Genomic DNA, 19,935 nt, shown 5'->3' on the forward strand with positions numbered 1-19,935 from the left:
GTGTACATTTTTAAATATATTCTTATATCTCTTTTGTGTGTGTGTGTGTGTGTGTGCACATGTGATTGAAATACCTGCAGAGGTCATAAGGGAACATCAGATCCCCTGAAGCTCAAATTTTATGGTTGTGAGCCTAGCCTTTAACGGCTGAGCCATCTCTCCAGCCCCTTGGAGCTCAAATTATAGGCAGCTGTGAGTCACACAACACCCAATGCAACAGTGTTGGGAACTGAACTCTGGCCCTCTGGAAGAACAGCAAGTACTCTTTACCGCTGATCCATCTCTCCAGCCTCAAACATGTCTATTTTTAAAAGTAATCTATTTAAATAGATATGTTCTTGACTCCTCCTGAGAAGTCAGAAGCATGATGTAGTAGATTCCACAGTATGAGAATGAGAAGCATGAGGCCTAGAGTGGGAACCGGCAGGCCCAGCTCCTTGGTGGGACACTTGCCATACCGCACAGGAAGGATAAATGTCTGAAATCCCAATTACGGATAAAAGTAAGTTCTAATGTCATTTAATAGGCAACCTGGCGCTGTGCTGCACAAGGTTTATGAGGAATACAAAATATTTATGGTATGATTATATAATAATATATGGAAGGATATATATATATATATATATATATGTGTGTGTGTGTGTGTGTGTGTGTGTGTGTATGTGTGTGTGTGGACATATAAGGTTTATTGTATATTTGACAAGAATTTGTAAAATGCCTACATTACTCAACCACCAGCTTTTTGCATCAAAGGGCACCTGGACAGAGGTTTCTCACAAGATGACCTATTTTCAAGGATCATTTCAGAAACAGCAGGGATGCCTAGAACATGCTTTTAACTCCAGCACTTGGGAGGCTGAGGCGGGTGAATCTCTGTGAGTTTGGGGCCATCCTCTTCTAAGTAGTTCCAGGGAAGCCAGGGCTACATAGAGAAATACCGTCTCAAAACAAATAAAACAAAACAAAAACCAGTGGAGATGAAATTGGATCTAGATGCAAAAAAATATCTGCATTTTGAACCACTGATCCAAACTGTGTGGTGCTTGCCCATTATGATTTGCAGGACATTGGGAACGCTCTTTCCTTTTCATTCACACCTAATACCATTTTGAAAACAAAAGAATAATTGATAAAGTGTCTTGGTTAGGGTTACTACTTCTGTAAAGAAACACCATGACCAAAAGCAAGTTGAGGAGGAAAGGTTTATTCAGTTTACTCTTCCACATTGGAATCCATCAGTGAAGGAAGTCAGGACAGGAACTCAAGCAGGGCAGTAACCTGGAGGCAGGAACTGCAGAGGTCATGGAGAGGTGCTGCTTACTAACTTGTTTAGCCTGTTTTCTTACACAACCCAGGATTACGAGGCCTGGGATGGAACCACCTATAATGGACTGGGCCCTCCCAACTTGATCACTAATTAAGAAAGTGCCCTACAGCCGGATCTTATGGAGGCATTTCCTCCAATGAGACTCCTTCCTTCCAGATGATCCTAGCTTGTGCCAAGTTGACATTAAACAAGCCATACAAAACTTTTATGCACTGCAAATAAGGGTAGTAGGACCTAACATCAAATGAGGTAGTAAGTACCAAGAGGAACTGAAAAAAAGTATTTGATAATAATGGGCCAAAACATCAAGATTACTTAATATTCTTAGATTTGCCAGCATGGTCTCAAAATATCTAAAGTAATTAAACTTTTTTTTTTTTTTTAAAAAAAGCAAATCTTGCATTTTATCATAATGAAAAGAAGAAAACAAAGAGATACAAACATAAAGGTCTTACTACACTTCTCAGTAAATGGTAGACCAAGGCAGATAGCTCAGTCCATAAAATGCAGGTCTCAGTTTGATCCCCAGAACCAACCTTAAAAGGGTGGGCATGATGGGACATGACTGTAATCCTAGCACTGGGATAGAGGAGACAGGTGGAGCCCTGGAGCTCCCTGGACAGCCAGATGCACGAACACGGCAAGATCATGTCTCAAAACCTTAGGTGTGAGACATCTGAGGAACAACACCAAGGCTGACCTCTGACTGCTACATGCATCCACACACCGGTGCACATACCCACCAAGCCTTACACACAAAAGTACTATAAAGTGATAACGGGCCAATTAGATGAAAACCCCAAGGCTATAGAAGGCTGAACTGCTGTAGAATACACACTCTCTTCATGCGTAGATGAAAGGCTTAGAAATCAAGCCATATGCCATCCATCAAGTGCCTGAAGCAACTTTAGTGTTTGTGGGGAATGTGTAAGTTTTAACTCGTTAATTAAAAAGCACAACAAGGTAGAAAAAAAAAACAGCAATCTAGGTTTTTACCTTTTTAAGATTAGGGGAGGAAGATCTCAAAATATGAAGTAGAAAAAATAAAATGCAAAAGCCTATTAAAAGCAAACTCCAGAAAGCCAAAGTTCGTTCTTTGAATAGCCAAGAAAGAAAATGCATAAAAATAAAATATCACTATGGATAGTGTAGTTGATATTAAAAACCTAAGAAAAATACCTTCCCAATAAATCTGACAATACTGATAAAATGAAAACATTTCTTAAATATCATCTTGGAAAAAAATCAGGAATAAACAAAGATTCTGGAAAATCTGTTAGAGATATGGAGTCTGACTTGAAAGTTTTGCACATACAAAATATTTCAAACCCTATAACTTCACTGGTAACTGTTTCAGTAGTTTTGGAAAGGAATTACACCAACCATACACAAACTCACCAGGGGAAAGGAAATTCTTATTCACTCTCCAAAGCCAATATTATTACAACACAAGTATCAACATTCCCTTACAAGGAAAAAAATCATAAGCCAGCATGTCTTCTGGGTGGAGCAGGAGGAGTGGTTACCCTTGCAGTGGGTTTACCTAGAATGCACGTGGTATGAACATTCTGTAGATCTTGAACTAAGTGGTGGTTATCATGGGTGTGTGAAGTTTATTAAACATTTACTTATCATATAGAATAAGGTAGGTTAAGTACACACATATTTTATAATTCAAAACCCTGTGGAAACACTGTCCCTCATGTTCTAACCCATTCCCTAAGGCCTGGCTTATGTCCAGTGACTGGAAACATAGCAAGGCTGTGTCCTAACAGGAAGGAGAAGTCGATAAACATTTGCCTTAACACCATTTCTGTCACACATGTCGGGAAAGTTCAGAGCATGTGATCTAACATGCCAAGGGTGTGGCTCATTGCTCTGGATTTAACTTCACAATGTGTACTTCAAAGAAAACAGACAACAAAGTGCTTTCAAAATGTCAGACTGAAAAGCACCTTGTGGATCTAGCTCGGCGGAGAGAGCTTGCTTAGCACTCGCAGGGGGAGAGGTCAGTGCCCAACAGTGCCAAAAGCATGGTTTGGAATCTGCCTCTGCCTTCTGGTGGTATCATCTCCTGTGCTTCAGTTTTAGAACAGGAGAGACTCTAAAACAAATCTATGGTAGGTTTTTATTTTTTCAGTGATGGCTTTGTTAGAAGGCTACATTACACACATCAGTAAAATCACTGGGCCACTGAACTCACAGAGTACCTCATGCACTGCAGTGTTCCTTTGTGGTTGGTACACACCTTCTACTCTGACACTGTGCGCGAGGGTTAACAGGTGGAAAGATCATCTCCCGGCCCAGTTAGAGGTTGAGTCACCTTAGATATTGTCTGCTGCAATAGAAAGCATCCAAATAATAGCACACAGGACAAGCTATTAAGTGGGTGAGTGCCCACTTAATACCTGTGTTTAAGCCGAATTGTTCTAGTTTCACAACTAAGGATACGTTTGGGAAAGGATTTCAATCCACATGAATCTGATGGCTTTGATGTACATTTCAGTTCTCAGAATCACAGATGTTTGCACTTTTGTCATTACAGATTTGGGGAATGAAGACCAAGTGGTGGCAGGTTCAGCCTCGGGCTCAGAACTCGCTTCTGTTGGCCCAGGAGTTATAAAGATTTGAAGAAATTAAGACATAGACAGAGTTTTAAAAACAGTTTGTTGAGACTAGCTAAAATTTGGACTCTGGCAGCTACAGAACCTGTTTTAAACCTAGTTTGCTATACTTCACAGACCAGCTTTACCTCACAGCTGAAATAACTACCTTTTTACAATGATTTTATGTTCTAGAAATCAAGCCAAAAAACGTTGGGCTTCTTCTGGTAACAAAGAACAGTATCTTGGCCTAGCTACTAGAAGGGGAGGCACAAACCAGCCTGTAGTGACGATGGGGTTGCACCCATTGCTACTGAGGAATAGTCAGTAGGACTGAGTCAGTCATCAGGCAGCACTGGTGTAAGGGGCCAGTCTGCCCTAGTGGACCCAAGAGGCTGCACTCTGGACCTGCTCACGTTTACCAGCCCAAGGAGGACACTAGTTCCTAAATGTTAATGAGTGCAAGAGACGAGACGGGATGTGCAGAGCCTTCTGTGTCCTTTGTTCTCTGAAGTCAGACACTGGGGCAATTCAGGGCACAGGGAAGCCAGCTAGGGTATTTTTGAGGCAATAAAGGCTAGCTTGTTAACAGTCCGCCCTGGTCCTAGTGGGTTTCACTAGACCTCAACACAACAGTTCTCTGTTATTTTTCTTGGAATAAACAGATATTTGCATTAATGGCAAGAAAGGGCACCCTCAAGCAATAGAAGCTTTCTAAATATTAGTGACTTTAACTAGATTAAGCCTTTGCAGTTCCCATTCCTATGACTAAATTCCCCCAAAAGCCTTTTTTTTTAACTGTGACTTTTTAAATTAGTAAGTTTTAGGTTACTGTGCTATATAATATGAAAAAGATGCTTTTAAAAAAGTCGATACTTTTCAAAGAAAAAAATACTCTTTGACTAGAAATGTGTTCAGATATCCTGGGTAACAAGCGAGCTTCCCAGTGAGTGCGAACTGAGACTCTTCGTGGATCTTGGGATCAACCTTCATCCACTCTGCTCTCAGTCCTGCAGTCAACTTGCCAGCCTTGTCTTGGAGGACTAGCGCTTTTTGTATAGTCTCCGCTATAAAATGTGCTAGCCTTTGCAACATTTCCCTCTAACAGAAAAGGAATGGAACGATGCTAGACCCCCCTCTGTAAGACTGCTTCTACCTCAAGACTCCAAAGTGAGGAAGGCTGTTGACATATTTGAGGTTCTAGAGAAAGTGGAGACTTAACCTGGTATCTGTGATACTCTGTGAAGGTTAAAACTTTTACACCAGAAGTTTTTTCTTAGTCAATTTTTTGAAAAGTGTTCTTTAACCTTGGTACTACTTATATAAAAATGTCAATGTGGAATAGAGCTAGATCTAATATCTGGTTTTAAAAAGAGATATATGCACTTTTTAAATTTAATTATTTATTTGGACTTTATAGACATTGGTGTTCTGCCTGCATATGTGTCTGTGAGAAGTGTCAGAACTCCTGGAATAGGAATTACAGACAGCTATGAGCTGCCATGTAGGTGCTGGGAATTGAACCCAGACCCTTTAAAAGAGGAGCCAGTGGTCTTAACCACTGACCCATCTCTACAGCCCCTGAGATACACATTTTTAACACAGCATATAATATTTATTTGGCTTAGTACTGTATGTTTGTTGTGGTGGCTTGAACAGGTATGGATCCAATGTGTTTCAATGCTTGGCCACAGAGGGTGGCACTATTAGGAGGTGTGACTTTGTTGGAGTAGGTGTTGCCTTGTTGGAGGAAGTGCACTGTGTAGGTGGGCTTGGAGGTCTCCTATTCTCAAGTTCTGCCCAGTGTGGAATCAGTCTCTGCCTGACTGCCTTTGGATCAAGATGTAAAACTCTCTGCTCCTCCAGCACCATGTCTACTGAAGGCTGCCATGCCTCCCACTATGATGACAATGGACTAAACCTTTGAACCTGTAAGACAGCCCCAATTAAATGTTTTCTGTTATAAGAGTTGGGTTGGTCTTGGTCTCTTCACAGAAATGGAAACATTAATTTTCCTCATTTAAAAACTGTATTTTTTCACTAAAATATTTCCATGCTAACACTAACTTTATTTATAAAATGGAAGCTATACTATGGGATATGATTTTAAAGACATTTATCAGAATAGAACTTCATGATTTCTAAGTTCGAGGCCAGCCTGGTGGTCTACAGAGTGAGTTCCAGAGCAGCCAGGGCTATACAGAGAAACCCTGTCTCTATTCTATGCCCTGTTCTATAAGAATCTGTTCGTTTAGCTGGTTTAGACAGGGAAAGCAGAGCGAAGGAAGGAGAGGCAGATTCAGGCACACACGCACCTTAAGGACCATGCATGCAAACAATCACCGTAAACAATGCACACAGAGCACTCTTGTGGGAGCAAAGCTCAGAGTGCCAGTCAAGTGTCACAGATGAAAATGAATCTCTTGTTCAACTCATCACTGTTGTTTTCTGTTGAAGAAATAAGTCCAAATATAGAGGCTGAAATGTTACTGGCTATGGAACCCAGGGCCTTGTGCATGCTTGGAAAGATCTCTACCACTGGGCTATATCCCCAGCGCACCCCCCCCCCAAATGTTATTTTAAAGCTCGCTAAAATATATTAGGATTGGAGCTAAATGGTTAGAGCCCTTACCTGTCGAGTACAAGGCTCTAAGTTCCATTCCCAGCAATGAAGAAACAAACAAAAAACCCCAACAAAACCAACCCAACAACCAACCACACAAAAAACCCTACAGCCTCAGAATCCCAAGGACTCAGCTTTCACAGGAGCACGTGCAGTCAGAAGGTTCGATGTGATGCTTTGGAAACGGCAGAGCTGAATGGACATGCCGAGGGCTGAACTTTAAGGCTGAAGAAATGCGAATAGCAGCAAGCACTGAAAGATTCGTAGGCAGGCCCTTCGCCCTTCTCACCTGTATTTCAGAACCCTGAGGTAGGAGCTAGAACTAAAATAGGCTATGGGCAACTTTAGCCACTTTCTAAAGTTAGGAAAACTAGGCAGTTTTCTTCCAGATGGGTCTAGCCTCTATGCTGTACCGCGCCACTGTAGGAATAAGCTAGATATAGAAGCTTTATCATGTGCCAGGCTATTATAAATGCTTTTTACTTATTAACTCAGTAAATACAACACTCTTATGAGGAAGGCACTATTGTGCCTCACTTATAGATTAAGAAACTGAAGTCCTAGGACTGTGGAGTCCACCACGACTGTTACATTTCACTGGCTCATCAAGAAATGAATTCTTGGGCTGGAGAGATGGCTCAGTGGTTAAGAGCACTGAGTGCTCTTCCAGAGGTCCTGAGTTTAATTCCCAGCAACCACATGGTGGCTCACAACCATCTGCAATGGGATCTAATGCCCTCTTCTGGGGTGTCTGAAGACACACCAGAAGCAATGGTATACTCATATACATAAATCTTAAAAAAGAAAAGAAATGCGTTCTCAGGAGAGACTTTGAAAAGGACTGTTCTCCACGAGACAGGGATTCCACCACACTGCCCTGTAGATGCATCTTCCAGATTTTATTTGCCCTTCTCCCATTTGCTGCATCTTCTCCCCAGGCAAAACTAATCATCCATCTAAACCCTAGGTGTATTTCTCTCACTAGTACAATGGTCTTTTAACTGGCTTATATATGTCTTTTTTTTCTCCCTCTACTTGAGCAACCAATCCTTTTAACAAAATTTCATAGTAATATCCAGCATTTCTAGGTTTTTTTTCCCCAGCTCAGGAAGAAATCCAAGTCTCTGCCAGCTTAAGCCACGGTCCATCATACTGCAGCATCCACTGAGCTCCTGCAGCTCATGGTGCACTGGCTTCACTGGCAACCTTGCTGCTTGTCCAAAGAGACAACCACAAACCCCTTCAGATGTTTGCCTTCCTCTGCTTGTGTCCATGTGGAAGCACTGCTCTCCCCACCTCACCCCTTTCCCCATCCAAATGCCACCATGCTCAGCTGGTAGCTGCATCCCTTCGATTGAGTGACATCTCACTCACGGCGATGGTACGTTACCAGCTTTAACTCTCATCCCTACAACTAAGTACTGGCACTTGGAGAGCACATGGTAAGCTTAATAGGTCAATGACACGTGGCTCTACTTCATTGGAAACTTCATTAGGCAGCCTGTACACTCTTTAACAGGTTGTCTCTGACCTCACTTGGTTTCCAGCTAAGTGTACCTCCATGTTTTCCTTTCTCAAATGTGAGAAATACGACTTCTGCCTCTGCTGTAGAGCTAACGATCAAATGGCAGACTCAACAGTGGGTGACCTACACTTCACTCATGACCATTCCCTGTTCCAGTGAAGTCCTTAATGCCTCTCCCTTGGTTCTCCTTCAGTCCTGAGGGCTCATTCTTTGGTTCTATGTACCCCCTGACTAATGGTGGTGCTTTAATGGGACTCCTTGGTTTGGCCATTCCTTATACTAACACTGAAGTGTTCCTTTGATAATCTCAGCCACCATGAATATTATTTTGCACTCTTTCCCATATTTTGAAATTTAGACTTGCAAAGCAATGTGAAACAAAGCAAAAAAATATTTTTATCAATTTCTAATTTTTCTCACTTCCTCTTACAATAAATGGAGATAATAGAGTTCCCTCCCAGGAACAGCAACGTAGAACAAAACAGAGAAATACAATGAAACAGATAATCCCAGAACTCTACCGAGGGATAGAAAATGGGTTATCCTGAATAGAAGACCAAGAATTGAGACTTGAGAAAGGTGGAAAAGATCAAACATTTGAAAAGCAATATCCTACACAGATACACTGGAGTCCAGCAGGGAAGTCATAGGATCTACAAGCTAGACCTAACCAAATACCTGAGTCCACCTCAGGACAAGCTACTTTTAGGTAAGAAATTATCAAGCAAAAATACTTTGTTACCTGATTTTCATTTTTGTTCTTTGTGGATTTTTTTTTGTTTGTTTGTTTGTTTCTTGTTTTCTTTTTCTTTCTTTTTTTAAGTGACAGACAACTTAAAGTGAGAAGTTGGGTGGCTAAGGGAAGAGGGAAAGATATGGGAGGAGTTGAGGGAGGAGAAAAACATGATCAAAATATATTGTATGAAAAGGTTTTTTATTATGTCTATGTTTATCTATTGCAGGTATGCATACATGAATGTAGGAGCTCACAGAGGATAGAAGAGGGCATCAGATTCTCCTGGAAATCTAGTCAGTTATGAGATTCCAACAAGGGTGCTAGGAACCAAACTGACTCCTGAACTCAACTCTTCTGCAGAGCAGTATGTGCTTGTAACTGCTGGCCTATCTCTACAGCACATTGAAATAAATATTCTAACCTCGCAATTAACAAAAAGTCTGAGGCAAATATACAAAGGACCCAAAATATTAGTTAGCAAGAAAACAACCCAATTAGAAAATGGGGTACAAATCTAACTAAAGTAGAAGCTCAAATGGCTAATAAACACTTAAAGAAATGTTCAACATTCTTAGTCATCAGGAAAATGCAAATCAAAACACCTGCCAGAATGGCTACAAACAATAGAAGTGACAGCTCATGCTGGCAAGGATACAGAGTAAAGGGAACACTCATCTATCACCTCTGGGAATGCAAACTTGTGGTCAGTGTGGTGGGAATCAGTGTGGGGTCTCTTCAGGAAGATAGGAATCCATCTACCTCAAGATCCAGCTATACAGTGTGAAGTTACTGTGACCTATGGGTGGGGCAGAGTACAGAATGATTTACCACAAGGTGGCCTTCTAGGGAGAACTAAATAAACTGATAACCCTGGAAAGCAGGGACTTGAAGGATGCTGGCATGGTCACATGGTCTCTGTAGGAAAAGTAATAAGGTCTTTCACATGATCAAATATAGTAAGACATCATAATACCAGGTATATTTCTCTCCACTTTTATTTGCTTACACTAACTACAAAGGTTACCTCATTTTGCTTGTTTTAATAATAAAAACAAGAAATGCTTTGTTTGCACTACTCTTGAGCTCAAATGCCTGGAGTCCCCAGGTTATCCCCACACATTAGATCTTTGGCAAATCTCTTAGATCCGTGGAGACTTGGCTTTGCTGCCAGTAGGGCCAAGTCAACAACTATCTCTTGATGAGCTTTGCCTTCTTATGATCTTATACTGTCCACTCCCCACAAAATCCTAGTTAATAATTTCATATACCAACATACTATACAGTGGTCATGAAAAGGCCCAGAGACACAGCATTAAGTCCTGTTCAAGGTTAAAACTCAAGTGACGGTAGAGTGGGATGGTATGTATGTGTCTGTATTTCCAATGCTCAAGAGGCAGAGGCACGAAGATCTCTAAGAGACTGAGGGAAACCTGGACTATTTAGTGAGACACAGCATCAAAAACAAAAAGTCCAACCAGTTGAGTTTATATTTAAATAAAACACAGTATTAACTTAATTGAATTCTACAAAATAGGCAAACTTACCTGACATCAGGGTAGTCATCAACAGGACTTACGAAAGATTAGCTCCCAGTGACCATCATTATGAATACCATCAAGGGTCCAGTTATTCTTCCGCTACCTATTCTACCTCAGAGGTGGTTTTCTTAGGACCCCTAGTCTATTCTATTGCAACTTTTTTTTCAGCTCCTAAAACCACTCAAGTAATTTAATGGAACTAAGGGCTTTGAGGTTCATGACAAAAATAATCAGAAATGAATATTTGGTGTCAAGACAGACACTTGGCTGCACTGCAGGGTCAGTGTGGTGTGCTTGATGCTCCCATGTCATATTCTTGGAAGGAGGAAATGAACTTTGAGGACACCCTAAGTCCAGGTGAATAGAGCACAGAACATCCCCAGTGTCTCAGTCTGGAGGAAGCCAAGCAGTGTCCCTGAGTGGAGCTGGCTCATTATGGCCAGAATTGGTACCCAAGTTAAATCTCAAAAGTATTTCAAAACCAACTTTAAAGTTAGCTCTTGTGATTGGGATGAAGCTGAGAGGAAAGCCCTGGGTTTGGTTACTAGCACTAAAATTGATAACTATATACAGTCGGTAGAGAACTTAATTTGAATCTGAGCTTACCATTAATCATTAGGGAAACAATTTCCCTACAATGTGTTCTAACTGCACATTCTCTGTCTACAGTCAGCTTACTTACTCATCAAGATAGTCATATCTATCCTCAAAGAAATGCCTGAGGAGGCTGGGGAAACAGCTCAGCAGTTAATAGTGCTGGCTGCTCTTCCAGAGGATCCATCCAGGTTCAATTCTTAGCATTTACATGGTGGCTTACACCCACCTGTTAATTTCATTTCCTGTGGAATTCATGTCCTCCTTTGGCTTATGTGGATACCATGCATGCACCTAATACATGGACTTACTTGTAGGCAAAATACTATACACAAAAAAGGAGAAATGTCCTATAAGGAAGTTCATATAATTTTTGGCAATGTAGTATAAAACCTATAGTTATGGTCTATGAAGAGGTTGAAGATTATCAACATAAAGCATAGATACAAAATTTCAGTCAGTGGTAAATGATGTCCTTTGTACAATCAAAACCATACATTTAGAAAATAATTTCAAACAGGTATAGTTGCTCTCTACCACAACTACTACCAACTTGCTAAGTAGTAAACTATGTGGGGAATGCATAGATTTTATAAAGTGATGTGGTCATTGAATGACAATGGCCCCAGTATTTGCATACATGAACTGCTCAGCAAAGATTGGGAGGCATGGCCTTGCTAGAGGGGGTGCATCACTGGGGTGGGCTTTGAGGTTTCAAAAGCCCACACCATTCCCAGTTGTGTTCTTTCTGCTTTTGGGTCAAGACACAACCTCTCAGCTGCTACTCCAGCACCATGCGTGTGTGCTGTCACGCTCCCTGCCGTGAAGGTCATCTAACCCTCTGAAACTGTTAGTCCCTAATCAACTTCTTTTATAAGCAGTCCTTGTCATAATGTCTTAAAAAAGTAAGGCAACTGATATGGGAATTCGAACAGTTGATTTTCTTTGCTCATTGTATTTTGATTGTTATCATATATTTATATTTTATATTCCTATCAACTCTGTCGGACATCAGGGAAAGACGCAAGAAATGTGATTCACAGAAGTTCATCAGGGCGTCAAGAGTGGCCAACAGTCTAGCCTGAAGGGCTATGATGACCATTTCAGATCTGAATTAGTGACAGCAAGCCAGTGAACCATACCACTATTTAGCCACCTCTTCTACTTGCTAATTTAACACCCTGACAAACACCGAATGTGAGCAATTCTTACCCAGCAAAGCCCAAAAGCATTTAAACATTAAAATGGAGATAGTTATAAAGCACTTCATATGCACATACTACTAAAATAAGGTCATGAAAGAATAAGTTACATACCTTAAAATACCCATTCAAAAATACCGAGACAAATCAAGATTTACTATTTTAAGGATTCTTAAAACACAATTTCTCAGTTCATATGGAAACATTTTAATAATAGCGAAATTTGAAAATCAGTTAGTCATTAACAAAAACACATTGGCTAAAGACTGTATGATTTTTGATTTTTTCAATACCATAACAAACACTTAGCAATATACAGCTTTTAATCTCTCTTTGATACACTCTGATGCTGGTTATTATTCATTACACTATATGATACAAATATTCTTTAGCAAACACAATCTTATGCCCTGAAGAGTCCTTTCTCTCTTAACTTACCTGACTGAAGGCATCCGATCAGAAAGAAAGTGAACAAGTGTAATAATGTTCTAAGTGAGTCCAGATGGTAACAAGAATTCAAACATTATTCTTTTTGTATGTTTAAATAAAACAAATTTTACATTTTATTTGACCAGTAGATATAATCTGGGTGTAATTTAATTAGCAAAAAAATGATGATACAGATAATTTAAAAAAATGAAAGGAAAAGGAGAATGAACCTCAAACCAGAACACCATTATGTTTTGTGGAAGCTGCATTTTATTTGAAAATCCACCCATTTGCTAACATACATTTTAATATTGTAAACAAAAATAGAATCTGCAGAGACAATGCAACAAGTATGCTTAACTCATGTACAGAATTGCTTTCCTACAATGAACTGTCCTTCTTAAGGCCCCTCTCAACCCAAGCGTTAAGATGTATTTACAGAAAGCACCGATCAACAGTGCAGTTTAATTCTTCATTAACTAAACTCTTGGCTAGACATTGACTTTAAAGATACTATCTCCCCTTATTTAAAAGGTACATGATCATAACATGGCACACGCCAAATAAAAAGTTCAAGGATTTCAGTCCCCCTCCCTTTCCCCATAACATCTCCTAAAGTTTTACTGAAAAGAAGGAAAGTCTTGAAGTGAAAGCAATTCCTCACATTCATTTGGAAAGGCCCTAATGTCAAATGGAAAATAATGACATGCCAAGCACAAAGCAGTAAAGATCCTTCCCAATGCACTAATGCTGAATTTTAAGTGTAGTGCTTTTCCTAGTCAGTGAACTGTTCCCTTGCAAAATCCTAGGCACAGGATTGACTATAAGAATTAATGCATTTATAATGCGTCCCTACATCCCATAGAGACTGAGAATTCTTAAGAGATTCAGACCTATGGATTTGCCTTAAAGTATTTAGTGCTCTGTATGTCAGCTGAAAAGCATTCTGAATCAGATTCATTCTTGTGGATAGAAATCAAACATACTGTGAACATCCAAACTCACTTTCTTAAGGTTTGATAATATTAATGTTATGTAAAATTGATAATCATAAATAAATACAAATACTTAAGGAATGTCTACTGCAAACTGAATATAATTTTTTTAAAAAGAAAAGTTAACTTCAATTATGGTTTCTATATTTGTGAGGAGTGGAGAAAAGAAATATAATGCATAATTTAAAATTATGATTTTGATCCCCCAATGAGTCCTGTTGAATATGGTAAAGGACACAACTCTTCTCTTCAGGCAGCTTTTCCAAACACAAACTCCACACTTTCCAAGTACGGGCTTTTCTTGGTAGGTTACTGATTATGGGTATTAATAGGAGTTGAAAGAACTGAAGTGTTAGTCACCAAAAAGACAGATCTTAGTCTTAAATCATGGCAATTCTTGGCTTTATAAATGGTATCGACAACGCTCTCCTATAAACTAGTCCCATCCTGCTGTGGGCCTTCATGGATTACTGGAGCGCTCTAATGGAGGAAGAGTTTCAGAGACAGCAGTTTGGACTTTGCTGGAAGTAAGGAGTTGCCACCTGTGCATTTGTATTCTTGGAGTAATTCCATTCTCTTCCATCTAGTTACATAAACTGTATCTGGAAAAAGAAAGTCATAGTATAAATTAGCTAATTCACAGCATTATATGACATATTCTCACAGATAAAAAAACACTATGCCTTCACCATTCAACCAGCCTAGAGATAACATGCTTATGACAGACTCTGATGGCAAAAAAAAAAAGTACCACCAACTTCCAATGTGCCGGAACTCAATCAGTGAGGCATATTGTAGGTACTCTAATTATCTTCCTAGTTACTAAAAAGCAAGAAATAGTGAAGATGAGGGAATAAGACCAATAAACTCTTTTTCTCTAAGTTAAAAATATTTACCCATAAGCACAAATGTCCTATGTAACTTATTTAAGAAAGCAAAATGTAAATTACTTCCAAGATACATAATTAGACAATAAATTAAAAAGTAACATTGCACTGATTCAACTCTTTGCTAATACAATGAAAAATCTGAGGTATTTATAAAGAAACCTTTCAGTCAGGAATCACTGTTCACTCAAAAAAAATGCCTCGCTCATTTCTCTTCAACTGCTTAACCTGAGGCAGCTAAATCTGAGGTGGATGGACCTGCCAAATAAAAGTCAAACTGCCAAAGATCTAGATGGTAAATGTACCCTGGGCCCGGGGCATCAAGAACAAATTAAACTATCTTCCAGAAGATCAAAGTGGTGTGGATCATATCCTTGTAGTCAAAGGGTTTAAGTATTCACTTGCCCTTAAGTAAAAAACAAGTTGTGGATTTGAGGCTAGCCTGATCTACAGAATGAGTTCTAGGACAGTCATTACTACAGAATCCCTGTCTCAAAAACAAAACAAACAAACAAACAAACACCCCAAACCAAACTGAACCAAAGCAAAAAAAAAAAACCAAATCAAACAAACAAAAAAAACAAAAAAAAAAACAAAAAAAAAATTTTAAGTTACTATCTTGAACAAAGGGAACACATAAAATTCAAATCTTTAAAGAAATGGCATAAATGAATTTTTATCATGAGCCATAGCTGTTATACTAAAACTAAAGCTACATCTAAACAAGATGCAAAAGTGGGACATTCTCTACAATTCTTTTAAGAATGACCAAACACCTTATTTTTAAGGGCGCTATTTGACCACATCCAGTGGCTGTGAGCAGTAGATGCTTGTGTTAAGATAGTCCCCTGATCTCACTCATTTTAACTATGTTAAAGCTATGTTCCACAGGTGGTTTCTTCTTTTGTCTGTCCTATCTCAACTATTTTTATTCTCCATGTAAAGAACAGAAGAGGAGGAGGCAGCTTAGGTACAGAGGGAATGCAGACTCCTTTAAGTAAGCAGAGGAGAACGGTGCATGGTATTCAGTGCTGGTATTCAAGCTTTGGTCAAGTATCCACATCCCCATCGCCCCCACACGCAGCAATACCTAAGTGACTTATAAGAAGTCCTCCAGAGAGAGCTCTGCAAAGGGGTCCTTTCCTGCAGCTCTGTGAGGACTGTGCCTTGAGGGGCTGGATGCTGCCGACAGCTGGGGGAAAGAAGACAGAGACAGGGAAGAAAAAGATCTCAGAATGACAGAACATGAGAGCAGAAAGTGTAATGAAGGAAGAGGTGTTTTGTCATCTTTAGTAAATATAAAAGTAGCCTTTGTAGAAAATGGAATTAAAAAAAAATGCTATTGCATGTCAAGTTAAAAGATATCCAATGGCATGGTTTTCCAGAAAACAAATGCATGCCTCTGAAACATGAAATGAAAGTCTTTTATCCATAAAAGTTGTTATAAACTGACCTAACTCAAGACTTTTAGCATAAGGGAGGAGAAGGGGAGGACAGGAGAAAGGATGCATAATTGTGTGATTTGGAAAAAACAAAAACAAAAAAACGAAGCTGGTTTCCTGTTTCCAGACATCTGTCCAGTCAGTCCAAACCGACTTCTGTTCAGATCCCACATTTCCAAACGCAATATTCCTTCCTGCCTTCTTCCCACTGGGCACAAAGTCCTGCCCTCAGGGCTCTATCCTGAAGCAGGGGCCCATCCGACAGAACTAATCAAGGACATCTCTGAATAAAGGAAACAGGTAAGGTCTCTGCTTTGTTTCCAGTCTGAATACGTTCATCTGACTTTCAGAATTTGCTCCTTCTTTTAATTTGAAGATGAAGTTGACCACTGCACCAAGTACACTATCGTTACTACCAAAGACAAGACAGTTTTTCTGAACAATTAAGATGTTACTTGTGCACATGTCTAAGTGTTTCACCAAGCTGATCTATTTTAGTTTGAAAAAAAAGTTTTATCCTGTTTTTCCCTCACTGTAGGATCATAGACTTTGCAATCACAGGGTTATTATGAAAAGAACTCTATTTAGGGATAATTAGCTAAGTTTTAAGTTAAAATTGATTAAGTAAAACAACTTCAATTCATATTCCCAAATGAATAATTTGAAGTCACAAAATAAAAATCTCTTTGCTGGTTTAAAAATTACAGCCCCACCCCGCCCTGGTTTTTTAAAAACAGGGTTATTCTGTGCTGCCCTCACTCTGAACTCACTCTGTACACCAGGTTGGCCTCAGACTCAAGAGATTTGCTTGCCTCTGCCTCCCAAGTTCTGGGATTAAAGGCGTGTGTCACTATAGCCTGACTATTTCATCTCTTTTTAAGTTTTGCTTTTATATTTGCTTCTTAGCTTCTGTTTTATTTTGTTTTAAAGAAAAGCACCATAAAGAATGATTAGGCAACAGGTCTCAAGAAGTATTATCTCACCAGTATAAGCAATTTGCTATTAGGGGCATTATAACCAACTTACAAATCTGAAAATCATCTTTTGTTATTCTGGTCACCAAGAGTTTTCCTAATCCATATACTGTTTTAGAAATATGCTCAAAGAGAATAAGAAGAGATGGCAGAAGGATAATGGACTTGCACATGCAGCTGCACAGAGGAGGACAGGGCAATGTGTCTATCCTGGCAGTTCCAATACTTGCCACTCCAAGGGAAGAGATAATCAAAACCTAACTGGAAAGATGCTCTAACCTCCTTCCTGAGGTCAGGAGCATGACTGTTCCAAAGGAAAGGATTCCAAATACTCATTAATCACCGAGATGCACGGGCAAGCCTTCATATTTCCTTTCCTCTTACCTTCATTTACAAACAAACCTGCTCACTGTATGCTGTATCTAAATGACACTTTTTTACGAGGGCCCCATATTAAAATGTGTCCTTAATTCATATTTTAATATGTGGGTAGCAGTTTGAAGACCTGATAGCATCAGAAGAAAATGTCCTCGAAGAACACAAAAGAGACACTATCATTCTCAAAACATGAGCATGCTGCCAGCCAGAAGCCCTAGAGTTTACACACCACGTTGAAAGGGGTCAATCTACCTTGGGAAAAAAGTACTGTCTTACATAAAACTCATTCTAGATTTTTAAAGTGTTAAAAAGTACACACAGCCGTCTTATATGTATACTCAGTAAAACTAAATGTTTGAGGCCACCAGTCAAAAACCAAAACTCAGTAGCAGTGTATCTCTAAACTGTGTTTCTTAGCATCATCCTGCTGAAACAGGCAAACCCACGTCCCAGCATGGTCTGGCTGCTGTGCTACTCCAGGGCCAGGCTGCCCAGTGGTCATATGCACCTATTCCCAACCCTTCTCACCACAAGAACAAAGCACAAAGCAAGCCTGACCTGGTGGGAAGGCAGTCAGATGGAGGGGGGACAGGAAGGACAAGAACAGGTCATTTGCCAAACTACTGCTCAAAGAAAGCAGGAAGAAAAGGGATGGCGGGGCAAGGACACTCAAGGGGGTTGAGATGCAGCATGATTTCAAGTCTGAAGACATCACCTGAGATAAAGTGTTGATCTGATGCTCTTTTATCTTCTTTTTTTTTTTGAGTAAATTAAAGAACCTAGCTTAAAATAGACCAGGAACACCAAAAATGCCAAGTTAATATATTAGAAGAAAAGGAATTTTAAAAACCCTCAATCATCATAAAAAGATTCATCATAAAATCAAATTTACAAACTGGTATAAAATAATTATAACTATTACAAATATACCATTACAGAAATGTGTAACAAACAAAATTACAACAGAAAATGCCTTAATCCACATTTCCAGTAACATTCTCTATCTTGAGGTTCCAGTACTAAAAGTTAATACAGTCATGCATCAAATCAGTTGAAATCAAAGTGATTTATTTCATAATTAAAGTTACCTCCTTATTGCTCCAACACAGACATATTTTAAAAAAAAAACAAAAACAAAAACAAGAAAGTGAACCACTGCAAAGAACACCATGTGTATAAAACTACTAAAATTTACAAGCAATCGCTGATGGTAACTCTGAACTGACATTCTTCTATCAACTAATCAATGTGGAAAAAGGAGCAGTGAGACGGCCCTCCGTCCGCAGTGGAGAGCACTGCTCCCAGCCTGGAAGGCATGCTGACCCCAGAATGCGCAGAGGTGAAAAGAGCGCCAATGTTACAAGGCTGCCCACGAGTTACCCTCTGCCTTCCTACACACCTGCCCAGCACACGACCATCCCCATGCATGCATACATACAATGCACTTTAGTACAAATACATGCGAAAATGAGAAAACAATCAAAATTCCAGAAAGCTCTTTTTTTACAGCAGAGTTGTCTGGTTCATTTTTGCCTGTTTTGGTTATAGAGCGCTCAGTAGAGACGGAGTAGTGAAATCACAAATTAACAAAAGACAAACAAATATTTAAAAATGCACTTCATAATATACTTCAAGAAGTTGACAAATTAAACTTCATAAAATAAAAATGGTTGCTTCCTTATTCTTGTTTACTACCAACCCCCCCCCCCTGCAGGTTAGAACAAGAAAACAGCAGCAGCTCAGGCGCCAGGCTCCACCGGTCCATGAGAAGCTGAGGGGCTAGCTTGTAAACCAGAGTCGCATGAATCCTAATCTCCAGGTCAGGCAGACACTTAGTGGAACTCTGTCTCAGAATCTACAAATAACTTTCAAAGTTCTTAGAGGGATCTGGGCTCAGCATCACTAGGCTGTAATCAAGGTTAGAAGCAAGAAGGTAAGAAGTTTAGGGTCAAATACGGGCATAGATATAAACTCTTAGAGTAGGCTATTGTGAGACCCCTTCTCAAAAATAAAACGAAAACAATAACAACAAAAATATAGATTCATATAACTAAGGAAACACTTCTTATATCCCTACATTTACATTCTCCAGTAACTCGAAAGACTGGATTGTAAGAGTCAATTCTATAGACCCTTTGACTTTTCTATAAAATGAAAGACAGGAACTCAAGAGAAAACTGGGCCTTGCTTCTTGGCCTGAAATGACTCACTCATCAGAGATTTACAGAAAGACAAACTGAACTGAATTTAGCCTCATTTATGATCTGGGGTTTGGAACACTTAAGCCCTTTCTTTACCTGTAATCCATGTGTATGGCAGTCGTAAAGGTTGAGTGGCTGTAAACACTGCATTCTGCCTGGCACAAATCAGTAATTCAAATGAGTTCACTCACTACTAGCACCGATGAGCAAACATTCACGTATGAGCCCCTGCATCTGTGTAGCTCTTGGTTGTCAGTTATGTCTGAGCCATGATCTCTCTTAGAGAGGCTCACTTTACCACTCATTATTCACTTGTGCTTCCAAATGGTTCCTGAGGCTCCTCAGGTGAAGGTAACATTATTTTACCTCTTATTCATTTATCACCAGGGACTTACATATTATGACCATTCTCAAATGTATTAAAATGTTTTTGTTGATAAAATCTTTTGTATAGAATGGCCTCTGAATTCAGATAAGAGAA

The 19,935-nt window shown here is 39.5% G+C and overlaps 1 protein-coding gene across 17 annotated transcripts in view; it reads right to left on the reverse strand.

Moving 5' to 3' along the window:
* Nucleotides 1-12,824: 12,824 nt before the first annotated feature.
* Picalm (phosphatidylinositol binding clathrin assembly protein) overlaps nucleotides 12,825-19,935 on the reverse strand; it is a 78,515-nt gene continuing 71,404 nt past the window's right edge. For 16 of the 17 annotated variants that reach the window (XM_052159005.1, XM_052158999.1, XM_052158994.1 and 13 more), the window contains 2 exons: nucleotides 15,550-15,651; nucleotides 12,825-14,174 (listed from right to left, as the gene is read on the reverse strand). In XM_052159005.1, the coding sequence (XP_052014965.1) occupies nucleotides 15,559-15,651 (93 nt within the window). In that variant the 3' untranslated portion in view covers nucleotides 12,825-14,174; nucleotides 15,550-15,558. The remainder of the gene's footprint in view (nucleotides 14,175-15,549; nucleotides 15,652-19,935) is intronic. The other variant, XM_052158917.1, reaches the window with a different exon arrangement.

The sequence above is a fragment of the Apodemus sylvaticus genome, chromosome 1 (genome assembly GCF_947179515.1).
Source record: "Apodemus sylvaticus chromosome 1, mApoSyl1.1, whole genome shotgun sequence".
Taxonomy (NCBI): Eukaryota; Metazoa; Chordata; class Mammalia; order Rodentia; family Muridae; genus Apodemus; species Apodemus sylvaticus.